The following is a 25,009-nucleotide window of genomic DNA, read 5'->3' as shown; positions in this document are numbered from 1 at the left end:
AACACGATGTTGATCACTGGAGATGGACTGAGATTCCAGGGATTTTTTCTGGCTCAGGATTCTGGGTGTAGAGTAGAAGGGAGAAGATTCTTTGTGTTGGGGACCAGGAACAGAATCTGTAACTGCATGGTACTGTTACTGGTGAATACTAGGATTCTTGTCTTCGCGCAAGAAAGAATTCAGGCATGAGACAGAGTAGTAGAAAGTAAAATAGCAAGGTTTATTAGGGAAGGGACATCCATAAGAACGGATGGGCACCTCTCCAAACAGAACCGGAGAGAGAGTGCCCAGTCGCTCAGACTGGGGGGAGAGCGAGGTTACATGGTTGAGTGGAGACAGTACACCTAGCCAAGCCAGGCGGGCAGCTCAGAAGAGAGGCAGAGGGCTGAGCGTACAGTCTGGTTGAGGCCGGGGGTTTTTAAGGGGATGGGTCTTGCCTCCCCACCTCTGCTCCTCTTGGAACAAAGGACTTCTTGGATGTAAATAGAAAAACTCTTATCTGAGTGTTCCCCTTGAAGTTATCAGACAGGAGGAAGCCTGGCTGGCACCGCCCTGGATTTAGAGGAAGGGTGAGAAAAACCCTCTGGAGGATCAGGATCCAAGCAGGGTATTTGAAATGCAGATATTGGGCTGCATCTGGAAGATTATCAGGCAGAAGGAGCGGGGACCCCCACCTGGCAGGTTATCAGGTAGAAGGGGGCAGGGCAGGATACAAGTACTGGGCTGCCCCTGAAACATTATCAGGATGACTTTGAGACACATATGCTGGACCTAGATGTCAACTCTTTAGGCCTTTATGTAACACACACATAAGTTCATATCTGACTTCCTACCTAACAGTACGACGGTAGAAAATGAGAGTTCTTTAGCTTATTGAAATCCTTCAGACCTAACAAAGAATTGAGAAATCTCTGAAGAAGATGTATTTCCCACTTGTCCATAACTCTCTGCTGAACTCAACTCGTCCTTCTTTCTTTTTTTTTTAACTTTTATTTAATGAATATAAATTTCCAAAGTACAGCTTATGGATTACAATGGCTTCCCCCCCATAACGTCCCTCCCACCCGCAACCCTCCCCTTTCCCACTCCCTCTCCCCTTCCATTCACATCAAGATTCATTTTCAATTCTCTTTATATACAGAAGATCAGTTTAGCATACATTAAGTAAAGATTTCAACAGTTTGCTCCCACACAGAAACATAAAGTGAAAAATACTGTTTGAGTACTAGTTATAGCATTAAATCTCAATGTACAGCACACTAAGGACAAAGATCCTACATGAGGAGTAAGTGCACAGTGACTCCTGTTGTTGACTTAACAAATTGACACTCTTGTTTATGGCATCAGTAATCACCCTGGGCTCTTGTCATGAGCTGCCAAGGCTATGGAAGCCCCCTGAGTTCACCAACTCTGATCATATTTAGACAAGGCCATGGTCAAAGTGGAAGTTCTCTCCTCCCTTCAGAGAAAGGTACCTCCTTCTTTGATGACCCGTTCTTTCCACTGGGACCTCACTCACAGAGATCTTTCATTTAGGTTTTTTTTTTTCCCCAGAGTGTCTTGTCTTTCCATGCCTGAAATACTCTCATGGGCTTTTCAGCCGGATCCGCATGCCTTAAGGGCTGATTCTGAGGCCAGAGTGCTGTTTAGGACATCTGCCATTCTATGGGTCTGCTGTGTATCTCACTTCCCATGTTGTATCATTCTCTCCCTTTCTGATTCTATCAGCTAGTATTTGCAGACACTATTCTTGTTTATGTGATCCCTTTGGTTCTTAGTCCTATCATTATGATCAATTGTGAACCGAAATTGATCACTGGGACTAGTGAGATGGCATTGGTACATGCCACCTTGATGGGATTGAATTGGAATCCCCTGGTATGTTTCTAACTCTACCGTTTGAGGTAAGTCAGCTTGAGCATGTCCCGAATTGCATATCTCTTCCCTCTCTTATTCCCACTCTTATATTTAACATTGATCACTTTTCAGTTAAGTTTCAGCACTTAAGAAGAATGGTGTATTGATTACAGTATTCAACCAAAAGTATTAAGTAGAACAAACAAGAAAAATACTAAGAGGGATAACATATTAAGTTGCTCATCAACAGTCAGGGTGAGGGCTGATCAAGCCACCGTTTCTCAGAGCGTTCATTTCACTTTAACAGGTTTCCTTTTTGGTGCTCAGTTAGTTGTCACCTATCAGGGAGAACAAGTGGTATTTGTCCCTTTGGGATTGGCTTAACTGAAAAGTGATCCCTGTTAGGAATTTGGAAAACATTATGCTGAGTGAAATAAGCCAATCGTCCTTCTTTCTAACCAGTCTTTTTTAAAAATATTTGTTTATTTATTTGAGAGGTAGAGTTACAGAAAGAGAGAAGGAGAGACAGAGAGAAAGTTCTTCCATCTGATGACTCCCCAGATAGCCGCAATAGCCAGTGCTTGGACAGGTGGAAGCCAGGAGCCAGGAGCTTCTTCCAGGTCTCCCATGTGGTTGCAGGGGCCCAAGGACTTGGGCCATCTTCTACTGCTTTCCCAGGCCATAGCAGAGAGCTGGATCAAAAGTGGAGCAGCCAGGACTCAATCCATATGGGATGCCAGCACTGCAGGTGGCAGCTTTACCCACTATGCCACAGCACCAGCCCCACACTCTTGCTCTTAAGGGGCCACAGAAGCTAGAGAAGATGGTGGAATGGAGAGCCTTGACTATCTGGAACAATATTTGCAGGGCTCAGGCAATGTGACAGTGACAGATTTGTAGCTGGAGCTAACTGTGCAGGTTCTGAGTTGGGATTTGGCATTTTAGGGATGCTCCCAGGGTAACGGCACTTAAGAGGTGACTGTGAAGAGGTGTGCCTGGCAGTGCAAATAGCCCAGAGCAAAAACCAGACAGATTTCTCTGGTTAGGCCTGTACCTAGCTATGCCGATCAAAGGGGCCCTAATGGTCTGTGCATAAAGGAGATGGCACCTGTGGGAGGGCACAGGGACCTAGGAAAGTGAAGGGAGTTGTCATATCCAGCCCCTGGCTGCTGAGTAGTCCAGCACCTGCAGGGAATGCTCTGGGGATGCCGTGCCTGCCTGCCCGCCTGGGGCCCAGCTGTCACCCAGGTCCTCCTGCTGTAACAATGGGCAGTTGAGAGGTCAGCAGAGAATAGGGCATGTAGGACAATGAGATTCCAATGCTATAGAAAGAGGGACAATTGGGACAGAGGGAGAGAGAGGCCAAATGTTGCAGAACTAGGCAGGATTGGGGGGAGGGGGAGGTAAATGGGAGGATAAAATCAGAATTAGCCTGGATTTTTACAGGGGTGTCAGGAATTGAGGAGGAGAGAGCCAACCCTTGACCATTCTGTTAGAAAAGGAAACAGCAGCTTGGCCAGGGGACAGGATCGCTTGCTCCTGACCTTGGGCTTGGTCATCGATAGCACTGATCTGCCTCCCAGAGGAGTCTGCTCTTGTCTCGCTCTACTGTTGATTCTTCTGTCCATTGAATGACTACTTATTTAAACTCTTGCCATGTATCAAGCTCTTTGGAAGATAGTGGGAACCACAGTCTCTAATTTCTCTCCCTACAACTGATGAGATAGTACTGCAACAGATTGAGTTAAATGTTCTGGTAGAGGAACAAGTAAATCGCTTTGCAGGGGTGAGCCTGGGAGAAACTCACCCAGCCTGGGAGACGTGTGTGCTGGAGCTGGATCACAAAGGCCAGGCGGGCCAAGTGACATTTGAGCTACATCTTGAAATCAAGGCAGGAATTGGACGGGCAAAAAGTAAGGGAAGGCTGGGGCAGGCGTTGGCTGCATGGGTTAAGTCCTCACTCGGGACACCTGCATGCTATGAGGGAGAACCCATTCCACAGCTATTCTAGCTGAGCTTCCTGCTAACGTCACTCAGGGAGACAGCAGCTGATGGCTCAAGTACTTGGATCCCTGCGTTCCACATGGGAGACTCACATTGAGTTCCTGGCTCTGGGCTTTGACCTGACCCAGCCCTGGCTACTGCAAGGATTTGGGTAATGAATCAGCAGATAGAAGATTCTCTCTCTCTCTCTCTCTCTCCTCTGCCATTCAAATAAAGTAAAATAGATAAATAATATTTTCTTAAAGAAGAAGGAGGAGGAGGAAGAGAGCTGGCATGTCATTCCAGGGGGAGAGAATAAGCCAGCTAGGAATCAAGCAGGTCCCAGAGTTCCTCATGGCATCTTGAGGGTGGAAACCAGAACTCGAGAGAGAGGATGATGTGGAGAACTGTTGCCTCTTCTTTTTTTTTTTTTGTTTTTTGTTTTTTACAGGCAGAGTGGACAGTGAGAGAGAGAGAGACAGAGAGAAAGGTCTTCCTTTGCCGTTGGTTCACCCTCCAATGGCCGCCGCGGCCGGTGCGCTGCGGCCGGCACACCGCGCTGATCCGGTGGCAGGAGCCAGGAGCCAGGTGCTTTTCCTGGTCTCCCATGGGGTGCAGGGCCCAAGCACTTGGGCCATCCTCCACTGCACTCCCTGGCCACAGCAGAGAGCTGGCCTGGAAGAGGGGCAACCGGGACAGAATCCGGCACCCCGACCAGGACTAGAACCCAGTGTGCCGGCGAACTGTTGCCTCTTATGTGTCCACAAGAACCAGCATCTCCTCATAGAGGATCTCTTCAGTGATATGTTTAGAAGAAAGAAAAACATGTTCCTTGGTCTCCATTCACATCTGCCCATAAAAGAAGCAAGCATCCAGTACAGCAAAAGTGGCTAAGATCAGGCCTTCTGAGAAAACCAGTTAAAAATGTCAGTGTTGCAAAAAAAGTAGGTCCCCCCTCCTTTTTAAAGTTTAGACTTGGGGCCGGCACTGTGGCACAGCGGGTTAATGCCCTGGCCTGAAGCACTGGCATCCCATATGGGCACCAGTTTGAGACTCGGCTGCTCCTCTTCCAATCCAGCTCTCTGCTGTGGTTTGGGAAAGCAGTAGAAGATGGCTCAAGTCCTTGGGCCTCTTCAACCCCATGGGAGACCCAGAAGAAGCTCCTGGCTCCTGGCTTTGGATTGGCACAGCTCTGGCCATTGCGGCCAACTGGGGAGTGAACCATCAGATGGAAGACCTCTCTCTCTCTCTCTCTCTCTCTCTCTCTCTGCCTCTCCTCTCTCTGTGTAAGTCTGACTTTCAAATAAATAAATAAATCTTTTTTAAAAAGTTTAGACTTAAGAGGTGAGGAGGGATTGTTAGATGGGGACAAGGACAACTTGATGGGGGTGTAACTGAGTTTGAGGGAAAAAAAGGCAAGGTTATTTGAAGGTTGAAGGTGGCAGGCAGGAGTAGTGGCTTCCATAAGGGTGTCCCTTTCCATCCGAGGCCTAAATAAGGTGATTTTCTTTGAAATTTCTGAGTTCACAGATGGATTTTGCCTTCTTCGCAAATAAGAGTTTAAGTTCTTTTTTGAAAGATATATTTATTTATTTAAGAGGCAGAATTACAAAAAGAGAAAGAGACAGAAAGAGAGACAGAGACAGAGAGAGAAACAGAGAGAAAGAAAGAGAGAGCGAGAAGGGGATGGGGGAGAGATCTTCCATTGGCAATTGGCCACAACGGCCACAGCTGGGTCAAGCCAAAGTCAGGAGCCCCATCCAAGTCTCACACATGGGTGACAGTGGCCCAAGGACTTGGACCATCTTCTGCTGCTCTTCCAGGCACAGTAGCAGGGAGTTGGATCAGAAGTGGAGCATCCGGGACTCGAACAAGTGCCCACGTGGGTTGATGACATCACAGGCAGTGGATTAACCCACAGTGCCACAGCACCAGCTGCTGTTTTATGACGGATTCTGAGGGATGTTGGGGCTTGGTGATAAAGAGTCATATTTGACGAATGAGGTTCACACGGGCAGGCAAAGAGGAAGTGGTACAAATTATTTCCTGTGTCTCCCACCCATGAGTCGAGTCCCCCAATTTTCAGATGGAAAAAATAATCAGCAACTGAGGCTGACAGAGGTACAGAGAACTGTCTCTTTAGGGAACTGGTATAAAGCTGTGCTAGCCATTGAGTAACCCTCAGCCACCTGCGACTAATAAATTGAGATTAATTATTATTAAATAAGAGTAAAACTTCCTCAGTTGCATTAGCCAAATTTCAAGCCCTGAGTGCTATAGCACATTGCCGACACAGCTCAATGTTCTGCTGGATGGCTCGGGTGGAGGGTGATGGATAAAGCTGCAGGCTCAGAAGTCGCATGCCCAGGGTTGAAGCTCAGCTCCCACACTCGCTTGCTTGGCACCCCACTAGAGCTGCCTTTCTCTCTGTATCTCAGATTTCCGTCTGTAAAACACAAACAAGAACCAGACTAGTGTACTTCTTATAATGTTATAGTAGACACTGCATTAGTGCATATATGTAAATGAGTAAGAGAATGCCTTGGCTAACACTCGTTGGGTGTTAGCTCTGATGCTTATCTGCCCTTACTTATGGAGCAAAGAGCCCAAAAGAAAGACACCGATCTGTCGTCCAAGCTCCTTCTATGACTCCATCAGCCTGCTTTTAACACTAATGGTCATCTCTCATTCAAAGCACAGCCTGCTTGCCTCCACAGACCTCTCTCTCTCTCTCTCTCTCTCTCTCTCTCTCTCTCTGCATTCCCTTATTTCTGTGCGGTGGAATCTCTCATGCCGGGAACCCAGGGTAAGAGCCCCTGCCTGTCCCTCCCTCCCCTCGGCTCTGCCTGATGCCCACTTTCCCTGGGAATCCAGGCTTCAAGAACAGCTGCAGCTGCCATCCTTGCTTGCAGCTGCTGCCCAGAAACAGGGCAGCATGGTTCAGCGGTGCTCCCTCTCAGGACTGATTTTTTTTTTTCATTTATCCTTGAAAATCTTGTCGGGCTGTGCCAACTGTGGGCACGGGATCAGCTGCCCCCTGTCTGTCCCTGATGCTTCTGCTTAGGGACCTTTTGTACTCAGACTCCAGCTGGGTCACACACTCCACGCTGCAACCCAGTAATTCCTTCTGATGCTTTTAGGCCTTAGCCAAAATGGCTCGCAACCCCTCAAGGGTCACCTTTTCTACTGCTCCACCCCTTCCTCAGTCTCTCTGCTAGCCCAGTGCAACGGACATCTCGGCCACATAAGAGGGAGTCAGTCATGTTGATGACGATGATGGAGGTGACGATGACTAACAGTTACTGATCATTAGTAATGTGCTCAACCTCCTGCTACAGGCATTATGTCAACTGTATTTACTGCCACAAAAAATCTCATGGGAGGGGCCGTGTATTGTGGCTCAGTGGGTTAAGCCCTGCCTGGATTGCCGATATCCCATATTCAAACCCAGGTTTTGAGTGTGTGGCGGCTCCACATATGATCTCTGCCGATGCACCTAGGAAGACAGTAGAAGACAGCCCAAGGACTTGAGCCCCCCTGGCACCCACATAGGAGACCAGGATGGAGTTCCTCATTCCTGTCTTTGGCCTGGCTGAGCCTTGGCTGTTGCAATTATTTGGGGAGTGAACCAGCAAGTAAAAGATTCTCTCTTTGTTTCTCTCTCTCCTCTCTCTCACTCTCTCTCTCTCTCTGCTTTTCAAACAAGATCTTACAAGATAAGGTTATCGTCTTTTTGTAGGTAAAGATTTTAAAGTTCTACAAGTTCATGAATCTTGCCCAAAGCCAACAATAGTATGTGGCAAACACAGGAGACCACTTTTCTCCTAAAGTTATAGGAGTTTGTTGCAAGATAAAGTTAATATCACGAAGTCCACCATATGTTTAGGTGCTCCCTCCAATAATTCAGAGTTTGTGGAATTCATAAAACAAATCAGGAGCCTTCAATTGCTGTGAGAGTTTGTGAAATGCGTTCATCCATATCATCAGTAAACAATGTTTTGTTCACTGTATCTGATCAGTAAAGACTTATCCAGCAACCAAATGGAAATGTAAGCCTTCTGGTGAATGGGAAAATGGGAAACCTGTGGTCTTTGCTCTTCTCTGAAAGCAGTCACTGTGTTGATTTTCTGTTGCTCAGAAGACAGACAACCATGGGCCATGCACACAAAGATTTGTAGAGAGCATGTTACGTAGGAGACATCACGTGCCTCCCACCTGAGACACACAGGGGCAACTGCTGCCCAGCTCCTCCTGCTGACTTCTTCCTCCCACTGCCCCAGAACCCGCAGAGCCCCAGGACGACCCCTAAGAATGCTCGAGCTGCCCCAGGAGAGGGAGCTGTACACACACCCCCTTTGCTTGCCTTCACTGAGCTCTTTTCCACACCCTGTGGTGACTCCCTGCTCTCTGCTGCCTGCTCCCACGTCCCACTCAGCCTGTGTGTTGCTATATTTTTGTTTCTCTGGTTGTACTTGTTTCTAAGGCTCAGCTTCTCCAGCAAGTTTCATTCCCCCTGCTATCTTACTTACATCAGATCATTTGGCCACTACGGTTTTGTCTAAATAAAAATTTTTTTGAATCAAAGTTTTAGTATAGCCAACAGCTATGTGAACAGTTGGGTAGACGAAACTCAGGAAATATTCTGGCATTTTTCTGCACACATATATTGGTGCCAAAAAACTACCTTGGCAAAAATAACAACCCTAAGATGAGAATCCTCAGCATTGCTTTCTGATAGACTGAAGCAAGAAGACCACTTCTGTCCTAAAGTTCTAGCCGTCTGTTCCCATGTAAGGTTACCATCACGATGTCCACCGCAGGCTTCAGGGCTCCCCCTGCAAAACCATTTGCTATAGCCCTTCCTTACAGAGGGCAGAGGAGGGTACTGGGTGGGTACTGCCATTAGAACAAGTTGATAAAACAGCCTCTCTTTAGGTACACATAAACCACTAAAGGAGACGGAGGTGGAAACAGCACCGCCCTCCCTGGGACCCAGCATGACAGTTTTCTAAGCTGCAGAAAAGAAGGTAAATGATGATCACGAGGATACCCAGGAAAGGCTTTACCAAGGAGGAATTTCCCCTGGGCCTTGAAGGATTGGCACAGCTCCAACGAGGCGAAGATGGACAAGAATGCAGTCCAGGGAAGGGCATGGCAGGAGCAGTCTCTGATCACATTGATTAGAGGATCAGTAACCCAGCAGGGCCACACAGAGGAAGATATGTACATGGGGAGGTTCCAGAGGCTCGGGGAGCAGGACAGTGGCTTCTGATGAAAGGATGGGAAGACCTAGAAATGTGGAGCAAGACCAGCTGTGGCAGGGAGGGATGTGAAATGCTAGGCTGAGTAGTCTGGACTTCATTCAACAATGATTGAAGAACCAATGCAGGGTTTTGAACAAAGAAATGGTGCTGTCATAGGTTTATTTTAAGACAGGATGGGTTTGTATAAGAAAGGAGATGTTGGGTGCAAGAATCTGAAAGTTTGAAAGAATGCTGTTGCGTAAGAGCTCAATACTGGAGACCCAGGACCCTAGCAGCGAGGGGTGAGGAGTGTGGGAAATTCGTGCCCCGTGATGTTTCCATCTCTGCCTCACCACCCTGTGTGCTCTGCAGCTCTGTGCCTCCCAGCGCTGTTTCTCTCACGGCTTGGCTATGGCATTCTCCTCTGTAGGGGAAGCTCTGAGCCTGTCGGTCGCAGTTCTATCTCAGGGACCTTGGAGGAGAGGGTAGTTCCAGGCCTGCTTGCCGTTTCTCCAGGACTGAACAGTTCTGAATCCCCCTGGCCCTCCATCTGTCTGCATGTGTCCCAGATCTCCCTGGGCAGAGATTAGGTAATTGTGCCGTTCCCAGTCAGTATGCCCAGGGGTCTGGCACAGGGAAGCTGCCGGCTGGCAGCATTGGGGTGGGCAGGAGCCAGGGGAGAGTCTGCTCCCGGAGTCCCTGAGCAGCTTGCGGCTGTGCCTGGCCCTCCGTGGGCCAGCCACGTGCCTGCCCGTCCTGGATCTGCCTCGGCTCAGAGGCCAGCTCACAGAGACACAGCATGCACAGCCAGCCAACCCAGCCAAGAGTGTCTGCCATTATCAGGCGGCCCCTCGAGGTGCACCCGAGGGAAAAAGTAGGTCCTCCTCCCACTTCCAGCCTGCTGCTCTGCCTCCACCTCCTCTCACAGCCACTAACCTTCCAGCACGGTTATGAATATAGAATCAACGAAGGCAGGAACTCAGTCTGTAGACTTCCAAAAAATTAATTGGTCCAAAAGGTTTCCATTTGACTATAGGGTGCATTTAAACATATATAAATATGTGCGTGTGTTCCACATGTACCAATATGTATGTGGGCAAATGTATGAAATTCAGGCATAGTTTTTTCATAATCTGTATTCTTCATGAATTTTCAGAAGATTCCTGTAATGCCTAGGTTTCAAAATTTTGTGCCAAAAAAGCTTATCTTTTAATTCCATTCTTGATAAAATTTTTAAAGTATGCATTCACTTTTTAAATTGTGCATGTATGTACACACACAAAACATTCATACAAGCACACATATATGTGTGTGTTTAAGTATGCACACATTAATATTTGTGTGTATACATACACACACAAAAAAAACACAAAAATTAGGGTCATATTAACTGACATGGAGAAATAGACTTCATATTTAACATTTTTTGTTGACAATGCTCAAATTATTCCTCTGAACAACTGAGAACTCAGTATATTTGCACTCTAGTGAGCAGTATGGGCAACGTCTTCCCATTCTTGCCCACTGAGGGAGGAAACAGGGAAATGGCACAATTCTAGGAATAGTCCTGTTTCCTAATTTGACTTTTGATAACTCAATGTAGAATACACACCTTTTTAGTTGTCAAACATGTGGCGGTAATTGTTGCTGGAGAATAAGTTCACTATCTAGAAAATCGCCTTCGGTTCAAGCCCCAGCTGCTCAGCTGCCATTTTAGCTTCTTACTAATCTGCCTGGGAAGGCAGTGGAAAATGGCCCAAGTGCTTGGGCCCCTGCCACCCATGTGGGAGACTCGGATGGAGTTCTAGGCCTCTGGCTTTGGTCTGGCCCAGAACTAGCTGTTGCAAACCAATGGATGAAAGATTCCTCTCCGATTTCCAGTTGGAGAGCAAGAAGTGGCAGATTGAAGATGCAGATGGAAAGATGATAGCTCTCATTCTATTTTTTAATTCCTTAAGTATGTTGAATCAAACCCTTCTCTTAATAAACCAGCCCTGTTTTATATACATTTATTATTTTTAACCCCTTCAGCATTATATTTCCTTGGAATTAGTGTTCTGTGCATGTGAGAAAGGACCCCAGACAGCTTGAGTGAGAGAAACTTGAAAGACAAAAGATCAGGGGAAAAGACCTTCAGAGGCAGTTGCCAAAAAACACACTTCATCATTTTTTGAAAAGTTAGTAGGCTCGCCTGTGTTTTAGAACCACCTTCCCCGATCTGCCTCTCTCTGATTTCATAGCTCAGAGTGCCCGTAGCCATGAAGATTCTTGTAAATCAGACATTGTTTTTCTCAGCTGCAGATTCTATAGTTTGCTGTGTGAGTGGCAGGGACAAGTATGTCTGTACTTCCAGAGACTTAGTTTAGATCCTTCGAATCTCTGGCAAGACCAACTGAAATGCAGGCTGCACCCACCCTCTAGACTGGCCAGCCCGTGCTCTGCTAGCTGCATGCCAGACACAGAGCCCAAGAAAGTGAGTAGAGACTGAGGAGAACTTTTGAAGACTGAAAACACAACACCACGTCTAACAAGACTCACAGCTTTATTTCTGCTATAAAATGGGGGGAGGAGAGGAAAAACAGTCTTTCTCTTAATCAAAAGATTTAAACAATTGCTTCGCTTTACCTGAAAAAGTCCTGCAGAAGAATGAGACCGCCTAAGTTCTGAGAGTAGGTTCTTTCCCTGTGTACTGCACTCCTACATTTTAATTCAACCTTGAAATCCTTCTGCGCCATCCAGGGGAATGCTGGTTCGTGGATACAACTCTCCCCAAAGGCATAAACAATAGATTCCCCCAAAATAACTCTGGCTCAGCTTAGACTGAAAGAAAATATCTAAAACATTAACTTGCATAGCCATTCAAAATATTGCTGTTTTAAATAAGATCATTACAGATAATTGTGTACTAAATCCATCCCTTCCCCTCATCCCAAAACTCTAGCAAAATTCTGAGCTACGTTACAAAGGAAGTTTTAGGGAGGGTTAGCAGGCACATCAGAAAGGGCCCAAAGAATTTACATGAAAGGAAGAGAGAAATAAATTAAATAAATAATATCTAATAAATAATGCAGACAACATTCATTATCTACAAACTTAAATGACAGAAAATTCTAGCTTCAACCATAGATCCTTCCACAGCCCATCACGAAGCTAGATACTAGCTCTCAGAAAGCACACGGGGTGGCCTTGTCAGTCATTCTGCTTGCCTGTTGCCTCTGGGCAGACCATTGAGGGAAGCCACTTTCAGTGGCTGCTGGGGTTTGTGATCCCTCTGCAAGGCTGCTTTGAAGTGTATTTACAAGCCACGGCTTCAAAATACGGCAAAGTAAGTGCTGCGAGTGAGATGGGAAGAAAATTAGACTGCAAGGAGAAAATAAATTATAAAAAGTATAAAAAGACAAGATCCACTTATAGTGTGGCTGATTTTAGGGGCGAGCTGGGCCATCAAAGTGACACATTAATCTGTCATATCCACTTTACTCATTGGCCCGATTGCTATACCCTAAACACATCCTCTCTGGCAGAAGAAGCAGACCTAATCTATGATCAAATAAGCCTTTTTGGCTCTTGCTTTGACTTAAAAAAATTGTGCTGAGAATTTGAGCAAGGTAGTATAATAATCAGATTCGATTTCTCTGGAAAAAGACCAATTTGACAAAATGAGCATTCCTATCAGTGAAAGAGGAGCTACACGATAAAGATGCTGCTGATTGGGTTGAATCTGTGGTCATGGGTGGGAATGTAGCCAAGCAAAGATGCTGAGTGAGATGCACTCACTCCACACTGGAGGGAACGGGTTGCCTCCTGGCTCTAGCTCCCTGCTACCAGGATGATGGCTCAAGCAATTGGGTTCTTGACACCCAGGTGAGAGACCAGGATTGAGTTCCAGCCCCCAGCTTCACTCCTACATGCCACCACTGAAGGAAGCCATTTGAGAAGTGAACCAGGGCCGGCGCCGCGGCTCCCTAGGCTAATCCTCCGCCTTGCGGCGCCGGCACACCAAGTTCTAGTCCCGGTCGGGGCACTGGATTCTGTCCTGGTTGCCCCTCTTCCAGGCCAGCTCTCTGCTGTGGCCAGGGAGTGCAGTGGAGGATGGCCCAAGTACTTGGGCCCTGCACCCGCATGGGAGACCAGGAGAAGCACCTGGCTCCTGCCTTCGGATCAGCGCGGTGCGCCGGCCGCAGCGCGCCGGCCACAGCGGCCATTGGAGGGTGAACCAATGGCAAAGGAAAACCTTTCTCTCTGTCTCTCTCTCTCACTGTCCACTCTGCCTGTCAAAAAAAAAAAAAAAGTGAACCAGTGGATGCAATCTCTCTCTTTCTCTCTCTCTCTCTCTCTCTCTCTCTCTCTCTCTCTTAAAAAATAACACATAAAACTGATGGAAACCTACATTGGTAAAAGCATTCACTGACCATGCATTTCATGTCTACATCTTTAAGTCTGGTTCACTGGAAGTGGTATCCGCCATATATAATAACATATTACATCGGAGAAGTGAGGAAGAGGTAACAATTTTGGGGGGTGAGGGATGCAGGGAAGGAACTGAGTATGTGTTGGAAAAATTCAAACTTGGTCAATCCTTTGATTGACACTTGTACTTCTGGAAATTGTATTGCTATGGGAAGAGGTCAGTGGTTTTACTTATATTTAGCCAGATGAAATTGATCATGGCAAGGAAAATGCAGTGGTTTTCCTATAGGCAAGTGTGAGCTGAGAGTCTCAACTGGAGTAGTTCGTTAGCCAGTGACCATTTTATTGCTCTTTAATGTGAACCCAGGCTGTGTGCTGATTCTTAGAGCAGTATGTGAGCTTTATCTGGCTTTCCAGAGTGCTCTGGTTATGGAGGCCAGGAGCAGTCTAAATGACTTCTCTAGGTCCCATTTGGTCATAGGAGCTTAAGGTTTCAGTGCCTCGCTTGTCCTACATGTAGTTCTGAAAAAGGTGCTTTCGAAATGTTATCAAGGATGTGATAAAGTTGCCATGAGGCCTCTATTATGGCTCACAATTCAACTTTCAGACCAAGGAGAACGAGAGCTAATCACATCACGAACATGCTTTGTTACTCACAATAACAGCCGTGTGAGAGCCTTAGCCTCTGGAAACTGCTTTTCAATAGACACTAAGAAGTCTTGCTATTTAGTTCAAATGTTGCATTCTGTGAGCCAAGTGACATACACCTTCTGCTCCCTTGACCATCCCTTGCACAGCATCCACTTCCTATTATGGCTCCATTCTTTCAGTTTCAAGAAATTTATAACAGTGATCAACAAAGCTGTGGAATTTCAGAACCGTGAAGAACTTCAGAAATCATACAGACTTAGAAAAACTGCCTCAGGTTACTAATAAATAAACAAATGTGGGAAACGGAAAATCAGTTGGCATAGAGTATTCAACTTTTTGGCAACACAGGTATGGAGTCTGAGTGTTCTATTCCATTCCTACATGGTTGTAAGTCATCAGATCATTTCGCCCGAGGATTCTAAATAAGTAACCAATAAAATGTGAGAAGTTGATGAGAAAAGAGAGTAGTAGATGTAAGAGGGTCTAAATGGACTAAGACTATTGGGCTTGGATACATATCCATGGGATTCCTTTAAAGTCACTGACTCTTCGTTCAATCACGTGAGTTAAGGGAAACGTCTCCACATCATTCTCTAACGTGCCGATTCTACTGACCTAATCAGTGAAAATGGTATTGAGTTGGGCCCCAATACCATGGTGAGGGTAGGATTCATAGGACATGTCTATGGGAACGTCATAGCGGGGGGGACCAGCCTGAAATGGAGTCGAATGCACGTGCCCTGAGCTTAGACTTGTGGATGAGTAATGTGGCATGAAGCTGTAAGATTTTTCCAGGTCAGGGGAGCCATCTTGCTTCAAGGAGAAGTTCCCACTGATGCTCAGTGGTGGGGTGAGTGGCCCCTCATAAGGGGGTGTGCTGCAGTCGGGTGGGTGGCCCCCGAATGGCGATTCTCCCAGACTCTTGAACACCTGGGGCTTGAGATGGAGAAGATGTGTTTCCAGATGGCCGTAAGGAGGGCTAGGGAGCCCTGGAGACTGATAGTTGAAGTTGTGGGCAGAGATGGCAGAATCACAAGTCGGCGATTTCTCCTCCCGTTTCTCCAAGAGAACAGCCTGAGGCCCCAGTTGGAGGCACCCAGCCACCAGATTGCTCGTGGGCTGGGAGAGGCCTTTACAGAGCATCTCCACGAAGCCCTTGCCCTCAAGTGTCTGGCCAGTCTCCAGGACTTCAGACAAAGCCCAGATGTAGTTCCTGGCCAACCTGAGGGTCTCTATCTTGGAAAGCTTTTGGGTTTTAGAGTAACACGGCATGACCCTCCTCAGGTTGTCCAGGGCGTCGTTCAAGCCATGCATCCGGGTCCGCTCCCTGGCGTTGGCCTTGACCCTGCGAGCCCTGAATCTCTCAAGGCGAGCTTTGGTCATCTTCTTTTTCTTGGGACCCCTTCTTTTAGGTTTCTCCCCGTCTTCTTCCTCCTCCTCTTCCTCTTCAACACTGTCATGCTCTTCAGTTAAGCTGCCAAGCATCCCATAAGCACCCTGCCTTCTCTCCTCCTCCTTCATCTCATTTTGAGAGCCCAGACCTTTGTCCATCCAGGATGGCACGGTGACCAGCTCCACCAGCTCCTTGGACTTCACGTAAGTTTTTGCCATTTCCAGATTCTGGAAAAGGGAGGCAGCAAGGGTTAATTCTGGTGAGCATCTGATTTGGTTTAAAACTAAACTTTCCTTTTATACTTTAGGAACAGAATGCATGCCCTCTATTTGAATTCTACTTAGAGTTAATTACCTTGTCCAAGTCTTCCATCCTAAATGACTTAATCCAAGCCTCAAAGAAATGTCTAGAATATTGATCTACTTATGGCATGTTATTTTAAAAATCAACTATAGAAACAAAATTGACTTGATTATTCTTTATAGTGCTACTGCCTTTTTTTATTCTCAGGTTCTTCATGGACATTTTTATACAAAAATAATGGGAATATTAGTCCAAACACACATTTTTTATCTCTTCCAAGAATTCATAAGCAGATTCATAAGTGGATATACAAATTATTGCCCAGATAGAGAAATTAATGAAACAATGATGCTAAAATGATTATAACCATATACCATGTATATAATATATATATACCATGTATGTAATAATTATTATTATGGAAAAATAAAAAGATCATCAAACACAAATAAACTGTTGAATATTTACATGGTGAAATAAATCTAAAACTGCAGCAATATCATTTGGACCATTTTCTTGCTATACACAGGACTGCTCAACCTCTGTTGAGAGGCATTTCACATACATCTCACTTGTAATACCCTGTTTGTGATTGCTCAGCCAACTGGCAGCTTTAGGCACCTCCTAAGTAACGGCTATGGCACAACTGGCTGGGGTACCGCAGAGCCATCAAGCTCTTTTCTCGCCAGCACCAGAGAGCATTTTGTATTTCAGTAAGCAATTTGTGTTATGTCTAGTGTCAGTGGTGTTAGAGGTGTTAGCGACATCAGGTCTTGAAAGGATCAGGGAAAGAAAGGAGGGTTATCGCTGGTCCTGTTTCAAACTTGCCCATATGTTAACGTGCGAACTCTTGTCATTGCACCTCACTTGCACCTCACACATCAGACAAGACCATGGCAACAGCTTCAAAAACAAGCCGGGACTCTACCAAACCCATCCAAGATGATTTCAGTGAAACTATTATTAGAAACACTTTATTTAAAATGAAAAATCTGGAACAAATGCTAAATAGAATACAATGATTACAAATGTAAAAGAGGACTGTTTCAAACACAGAAATAGCCCGACTACTTTAAAGTCACTTGCCTAGTGGATATGCTTAATCATACTTGGCTATGCAAAATTCGCTATCTGAAAACAAGAGGAGAATGGTGGTTTCGTAAACATTTTGCACTTAACTCAAGTTGTTTTGAAATTTGATGAGAAACTTTCAGGGACATAGTTTACCAAATAAAACGACCCGATAAGCTCCACTGAGCATCCCAGTTCACCAGCTAGTCTTTGAAACAGTAAACCCTCCATCACCTTTGATTATGAGAAAGAGGAGAACATGATAAATGTTTTTTGATCCTTGAAGCTTGAGCCTCAAATCAATGAATGCAGGGATTAGGGCATAGCTTTTAAAAATATAAATATATGATTGGATCTGTTTCTGGTAATTGGAGCTTGTTTTCCTTGTAACCTCATTTACCTCCTATAAATAATTAATGTCACTGCATTGCAAAAACAGCCTAGGTTTCATGTTAATCAGCATGGAAATCATGTCAGCTTGACTTACTCACTTAATAAGGCTTCCTGGGTAAGCAGCTTTATTGAAAAAACACATTGGAACCTATTGGTCAACTGGCTGCCCAGGCCAAGTCAGAAAATCCCACTTTTAATATGGATGATGGAGCTTGTGTGCTGAGCTGCACTTCTCACTCCAGCAGACATCCAGAGGGAGAGTGAAGGACCTAATTAACTTTCTGCTAAAGAAACACAGATCTTCCAGAGGCAGGTGCACTCTGAGGCCACAGAGGGTGGAGTGGGCTTGGGAAACCTAATACACCCCCACGTAATGATAATGACATTTGTGTAGCATTTTAAAGTTCACAGAGCACTGCTGCAGCCATTAATTCCTACGTTCCTTGTAGCAAACTTCTGTGCTTACACGGGATCCCTGTGGGTCATGTCGCTTAAGTGATGAAAACGCAGACACAGAGCCGGTGGAGCAGGACATAAAGCCAGCTCTTTTGATTCCGTCCTGAGTTTTATGCTCTTTTTTTCTCTTCCTCTTCTATCAGCTACAGGAAGAAAGAAAGGTATGTTGACTTCAGATGTAGATCAATAGAACTAAGTCAACAGGACTGACCTCACTCAAAGGAAGGCCACAGTCGGTGCTCTCCGGGATGCCTTTTAATCCCCATATTCCAGGATTTCTTCCTCTTCCAATGGTTGCCTCATTACTTTCACCCACTTATTCCCACTTCCTCTCTCACTTATCCTCCTCCTCCTTTTTTCCCCTCTAATCGTCATCTTCATTGTCATCACTGGGTCACACTTATCTGCATGCAGAGGAAAAAAAAAGAGGAGGAAGGTGCAAGAGAGGGGTGTCTCCTGCTTTGCCCCTGGATCTGGACACCTTCCTGTCCCAGCTGTTCGGCCCTCACCATCCCCATCTCTGTACCTCTGGATTCTTGCTCAGATCTGTCAATATTCACCTCCTTCAAGAAGTGGGATTGAGAGAACAGAACAGCTCACCATTTGCCTGTAGCCTATTAATAGTTTCCGTAAGAGCTGCTTTCGAATTAGATTGTTGGTAGATGTGAAGGAAAAGAACCAAGTGGCATTGATCAAAACAATAAAAATGCAAGTCAGTTTCCACATTTTCTTCTATCCATGGGAAGGACAGAGTTGACTCCAGCTTTACTTCCTTTGTTCCCTTAGGAGCTGGTCTATTAGCTCTGAGGGAAGTCCATGAATGTACAGCATGGTTTCAAAAACATGCAAGAGGGGATAACACTGATGTGGACTCCATTTCCAATTCTTCTAACTCCTGGTTGTTGATCTCAAACATACTACATAAACTTTAAGTTCTTCCATTCCTTCTTTGGTGAAATAAGCATATATATATTTAAAATGAGAAAATATTTTGTATTTATACAGGCTATAAAATATCTATATTTTTCTTTTGTACTCATTCTTAGGCTTTTTTATCAAATCCATTCACACACATTTACTTAATTAAAATTAAAAATGGTTTCACACAAGTAAATAATGAAAATAAACTATATTAATTAACGTGTTCCCTACAATCTAGGTGTTACCTCATCTGATCAGCTCACAAAATGATCTGCCCTTTGTCCCGGTGTGGACTGACAGCACAGGCTCAGAGTCCCATTAACTGCATTCAAATATCAGCTGTGCTACTTCCTAGGCCTGTGACCTTAGATGAGTTGTGTAGTTCTTATCTGTCTCGGTCTGCTCTGCTTTAAAACAGGAACAGTAATAATCCTATCTCACTGGATTATTATGAAAATAAAATTAGTTAATACATTCAAAGCATTTTGATTAGTGCCAGACATCAGAAATTCCATTTTTCATGTTTTTCTAAAGATTTCTTTATTTATTTGAGAGGCAGGTGACAGAAAGACAGAGAGAAAGATCTCTTCCATCTGCTGTTTCACTCCCCCAGATGGTTGCAACAGCTAAGGCTGGTAGAATCCAGGAGCCAGGAACTCCATGCAAGTCTCTCACATGGGTGGTAGGAACTCAAGTACTTGAGCCATCATCCACTTCTTCCCAGGCTCATTAGCAGGGAGCTGGGTCAGAAGCGGAGTAGCTGGGATTCAAATCAGGCAGGTGTCCCAAGCAGCGGCTTAACTCACCTTGCCACAACACTTGCTCTTATATATTGTTATTCCTAATCTCTACCATGGGTTTTGTTTTTGGTTGTTGTTGTATTACTTGGACAAAATCAGTGTGACAGTAATCACACCTTGATACTGATATTCATGTCAATGGAAGCCAATGGCTCCATTACAACATCGATCTCAAAAAATTCTCTCACAAAACTACTGCCTTGGTCTCCTCATGACAATAAATATCAAAGAGCCTATTCCTCTGTGAGTGATAAGGAAACAACTCTATCAAGTACCTCCCCTAGACTGGCTAAGGCCCGTCCATAGTTAAGAACTTTCCATTCTGTTTTATGATGGGGAGAAAACACTTGGCTGGACACTCATACTTGGTCACACACATTTTTGGTTTCATGAAGCTTTTGGTGGACTCCCAACAACCCTTGGCACTGGTACATTTTTACCTTTGGTGAAACAATAATGAGAACACAAGTTTCCCACCAACATCGAATGGCAAAGCTGTGAGAAGACTATGAAGTATCTCTCAGATAGAGGTAAATGCCAAGATATCTCAAAGAGAAAGAAAAGAAAATACCACCTGAGTTTTTCCACCTACATGTTTGTTAAGGCTCAAAAAAACTTAGCAAGAAAAACAACAAGACAAACTCCACCTTTGGATTTGAGTGTTGAAAACATGTGTGATGGGGTCTGAGTTTGGCTCACGGAAAACTTAACTGGATTCCCTCCTGAACAGGCACCTAAATCTAAAACTGCCTTTAGCTTGGTTGCAAATCATCTTACAGGTACACTGAGAATCTATGAAAATGACCCCTTTTCTATTGTTCACTCATGAAATGAGTACAAAAAATTATCTGAATTCTTTTACTCTTAGAACAAAATAGAAACAATAGCTTAGCCTTCCTACTATGTAGAAGTTTTCATGAAAAGCCAGTACATGAGGCAAGCCCACAGTGACTGTAGAACCATTATGCAAATATAAGCCTTGGCAATTGTCTTATGGAGGCTGACCAGGAACGCCTGTAGTACTATCTCACAAAATCGTGCCATACCATCTTAAAGTTTCCTCAATTTCTAGAGAAGAAATTAGCTCTTGAAACAGAGGAAATGGACTCCAAAAATCAATGAACACTGCCTTTGAAGACAGAATCCATTCACTCCTCCCTGTCCAACACACACACATATTCTGATTTTAGAAAGCCCTTTCTGCCGGCACCGCAGCTCACTAGGCTAATCCTCCACCTAGCGGTGCCAGCACCCCGGGTTCCAGTCCCGGTCGGGGTGCCAGATTCTGTCCTGGTTGCTCCTCTTCCAGTCCAGCTCTCTGCTGTGGCCCGGGAGTGCAGTGGAGGATGGCCCAAGTCCTTGGGCCCTGCACCCGCATGGGAGACCAGGGGAGGCACCTGGCTCCTGGCTTCAGATCAGCGTGGTACACCGGCCTGCAGCGCGCTGGCTGCAGCGGCCATTGGAGGGTGAACCAACGAAAAAGGAAGACCTTTCTCTCTGCCTCTCTCTCTCTCACTGTCCACTCTGCCTGTCAAAAAAAAAAAAAAGGCCCTTTCCATGCTTAATCTGGGCATTTGGATTTTCTTATACATATACCATACAAGATAATTTTCCTTTTTTTCTTTAGACTCCTTCAGTGAAACTTCAAATTTATCCTTTGTCTCTAATTCCAAATATTCTCCCACTATTTTCATTTTTAATAGGTGTGTTACAAAGTGTTCACTCTTAGGTGGTGATTGCGATGAACGAATACATTCACCACTGGTGCCAAGGTCACTGGGCACTACAACCACACAGAGCTGTGCTTGAATTCTTCCTGCACTTTCACTAATACTTTTATTTTCAACTGATGAATAAGTGAGAGGTGCACACACGTGGGAGGTGTTCTTCCTCTTGAAAGCAGGTGGCACTCACTTCACCTGCTTGACTCTCAGTGCAGCACAATGGAACTCTCCAGCGCAGGAATCTAAGAACCAGAAGGACTAAATGCCTTGCTCAGACTTGTGGAGCTTTTGACACACACACACACACACACACACACACACATCCCCAATGTTACTCACAGGTTGCCCTGCTCAGAAGCAGTCAGCGGGACTTTCTGTGCTTTCTGTCTGATCTTTTATACTCAACCATTCCTGCCTTGATTACTAACTGTGCACCTGTGTGCATGTACACATCCTCTCCAGCAAAGTCATGTCCTACTTCAGATCCACCAGAGTTTAATAGTGAACTTTGTAAGCATAAGTTACTCAGTCTTTCAATTCTTCCCTGTAGGTTCATTAGTATATCATGACTGGTCCCTCTGCTGACAACAGAGGAGGACATTTTACACTTACTTGTAGTTTCTAAATGCAACTATGTTTGAGTGGGCGAATGATGAGTGTGAGGCAGAAGAGTGAAAAATACGCTTGGACAGTTTTTATCTTATTTCTCATCTGAAAAAGAAAGTTGTGGAAAGGAATTTCCCTCATCCTACTCCAACTACCCAAGGAGTTTTAGCAAATCAAATGGGTGATCGTGAGAATTATGTTCATAGCTATCCAAGATTTTTCCTGACTCCTTGTTCTATTTCCATTTCCCATCCTCTCCATCTATTCTTTGCAGAAAAAGCCCTACTGCTCTGTGAGCAGAGGGGTAGATGCAGTCGGTTCTTCTAACCTCCTTGCTGGGCCGCTTTGCAAAAGCTGCTGAACTTTTGAATGTTTCTCAGCATTAGTGAAATAGGTGGGTGGATGTGACGGGAATGGGAAGAGGCATGCATTACCCATAATCTCCACCTTATAAAAAAGATTCAGAGCCCCTCTGAGTTCCATCGCAGGTCATGGGTACTGTGAAATGTCAAATTATTAAAATGTTCGTATCTGCCCCGCCTGGCGTGACTCCCTTTGATTCTATGCTCTGGTTGCCCAAGTCCTGCTCCCTCCTCCCTTGGCACGGAAGACACTTACCTGGCCCCAACCACTCCTCCAGGTCTGTGGGAACTTTCCACAAAAACTTGTGTAGCCTCCCGGTTATCCCACCCACTGGCTCACCTCAATCAGCAGCAGTCGCGGGAGTGAACTCTGTGAATCTGTATTCTGAGAGTCTCCCTGGACATCCAGAGGGCGGGAGAAGGAGGTGCTCTCAACGATCCATGCTAACCTGGTGGCCCCCGGATCAGAACCCTCTGACTGCTGCTTCCTTGGACTTCTGTGTACTCCTCCAGGTGGCCTCCGGTCGGTCTTCAGTACCTCTCCTCCTGGCTAGCTCCCGGGAGTGGCACTTTCAGTACCACAGCCGCTGGGCAGCTCCTGCGCTCTGGCCGGCGCCACAGAGTCGCAGCGGTTTTGATTGCTCTCCCAGCTGACCAGGGAGGGGGGGATGCTGCCCACTGCCCAACTCCTCCCCTTCCCCAGCCGGAGACACGCCTACCTCCTAGGGCGCCTCCAGCCAGGACGGCCTCGCTACTGAGCGGTGAGATAGGGCTGGGGGTCCTGGAAGGGGATTTGGGGAGGCGAGCTAGAACGTGGAGGGGTAAAGAAAAAGGACTGAAGTTGTTTGTGGTTTAAAAAGGTAAGGAACAGGAGTCGAGCATCAGGGGGAAAGAAAGTTGGGGGTGGACTCGGAGAGAGAGCTGAGAAGGGGAAGAAAAGCTACCAGCCCAGGTCTGGAAAGAACAGAGTGAGAGGTTGCTGTCCAGCGCACAGCCTCAGCCGCAACCAGCTTGCCCCTGTGTATGGCGTCTTTGGTGTTCAAACTTCAATGTTCTGAGAGCGGAAGGAAGAAACTCCGCCTCTCCCTTCGGTTCAACACATCACACACTGATTCCCATGTATTAATTTGTGAATACAACACACCTGCGTGGGTTTGTCCCTTGTACTCTTTCAACTTTCTGTTCGCTTGAAATTTATGAAAACAAAAAGGCAAAGCAGAAAACTTGTCGCCTAAAGCATATTTATTTCTTTGAATTACAAACTAGATCTGCTATTGTTTTTCAAAAACACCTCACTCAGCATACAGGTGGGGCAAGTCCCCTGAGAGGTTATAAGCTTGGAAAGAAAGACGGATCACACAATTCCTGAAAGCTCTTTGGTATTATGAGGTGGAATTAGGTTGTTAGGCGATATAAAGAAAACTACTCCTGAAATAATTTGAAGGAAACTTACGGATATGTATGCTCCCTTATTTAAAAGTTGACAAAGACTGGGTGGTCACTGACGTCATACATAAGAGTGTTAATTGTTAAATTAACACCAAGAGTCACTGTGTACTAAATTTCCATGCAGGACCTCTGTCCTCAAAGAGTTGTATTATGAGAGTTAACAGTAAAACTTGTTCTCAAAGAAAAATACAAAACAAAACAAGAGTAGACAAAGAGCAAATAATTCATCGTGACGGCATCTTCAGGTGTCAAGCACTTGGTAATCTTCTGGTGGTGCTGCGGAGTAAAAGAAATAGCTCAGATCCAGCCAAGAAGATCCTGAGGAAGTCAACCTCACCCTGGGTATCAGTTTTCACATCTGCGAAATGAGCTGACTGCTTAGCTGTTCCCATCAGCAGCCTGATGAAATTCTGAGTTGAAGGTCATCTTCCTTTTGAAATGCACTTGAATGCGATCCCTGGGCTCTTGAGGGTACCATTGCTCTACTATGGTAACTAGCACAGGCATCAAACAGACAGGAACTGCACTTACACCTGGGTGCAAGGAAAGGGATCCAGGGCTCAAACTAAAGACCATTTCATGGCCAGGAAAGATGCTGTTGGATTTGAAACAGTTGATTTATTTTAAAAAATCTAATATAGATATCATGAAATTTGTCCTTTGTAGAAAACCAGAGAATGTGGCTGGCACTATGGCTCAGCGGGTTAATGCCCTGGCCTGAAGCACTGGCATCCCATGTGGGTGCTGGTTTGAGACCCGGTTGCTCCACTTCCAATCCAGCTCTCTGCTATGGCCTGGGAAAGCAGCAGAAGATGGTCCAAGTCCTTGGGCCCCTGCACTCATGTGGGAGACCGGGAAGAAGCTCCTGGCTTTGGATCTGCACAGCTCCGGCTGGCTGTTGCAGCCAATTGGGGAGTGAACCAGTGAATGGAAGACCTCTCTCTCTTTCTCTGCCTCTCCTTTCTCTGTGTAACTCTGACTTTCAAATAAGTAAATAAATCTTAAAAAAGAAAAGAAAAGAAAACCAGAGAATAAAAATTATTACTTTTTTAAAGTATCCATAGGAAATTATTCCTTTCTTGTGTCATTACTCAGACAGGTTCTTCTCAGCAAAATAAACGTCATTTTAAAAATATGTTGAAAAACACGTGATAGGAATGGTGGATTTCTGGAAACCAAATCAGAATCCAGTCCTCAGCCAGAGGAATCTTGTCTATGGAGTAATTCGTGTCTACTGGAGGACTGCTTAATGGTTGTGCAATGAGCAGTTATTGAGTAGCTTCCTTGCTTGCTCTGTTTCTTGTAAGCCGTGCTCATGGAGATTTAAAAGCTGGTGATGTTGGTGTCCTGCCTGTGCCATTGCAGGGGGAGGGAGGAGTCTCAGATT

General features: G+C 45.4%; 1 protein-coding gene across 1 annotated transcript in view; it reads right to left on the bottom strand.

Annotated features, from left to right (window-relative positions):
- Positions 1 to 11,618: 11,618 nt before the first annotated feature.
- The window catches only part of NEUROD4 (neuronal differentiation 4), a 41,383-nt gene continuing 27,992 nt past the window's right edge, over positions 11,619 to 25,009 (bottom strand). Inside the window, exon 2 of the mRNA XM_089307416.1 lies at positions 11,619 to 15,764. Within this exon, the coding sequence (XP_089163542.1) occupies positions 14,760 to 15,755 (996 nt within the window). The 5' untranslated portion in view covers positions 15,756 to 15,764 and the 3' untranslated portion in view covers positions 11,619 to 14,759. The remainder of the gene's footprint in view (positions 15,765 to 25,009) is intronic.

This window comes from Oryctolagus cuniculus, chromosome 11 (assembly GCF_051225735.1).
Source record: "Oryctolagus cuniculus isolate XC-2025 breed Fujian yellow rabbit chromosome 11, ASM5122573v1, whole genome shotgun sequence".
NCBI classification, from domain to species: Eukaryota; Metazoa; Chordata; class Mammalia; order Lagomorpha; family Leporidae; genus Oryctolagus; species Oryctolagus cuniculus.
Note: the sequence above shows the minus strand (reverse complement) of the source record. Positions and strands in the feature narration are given on the sequence as shown.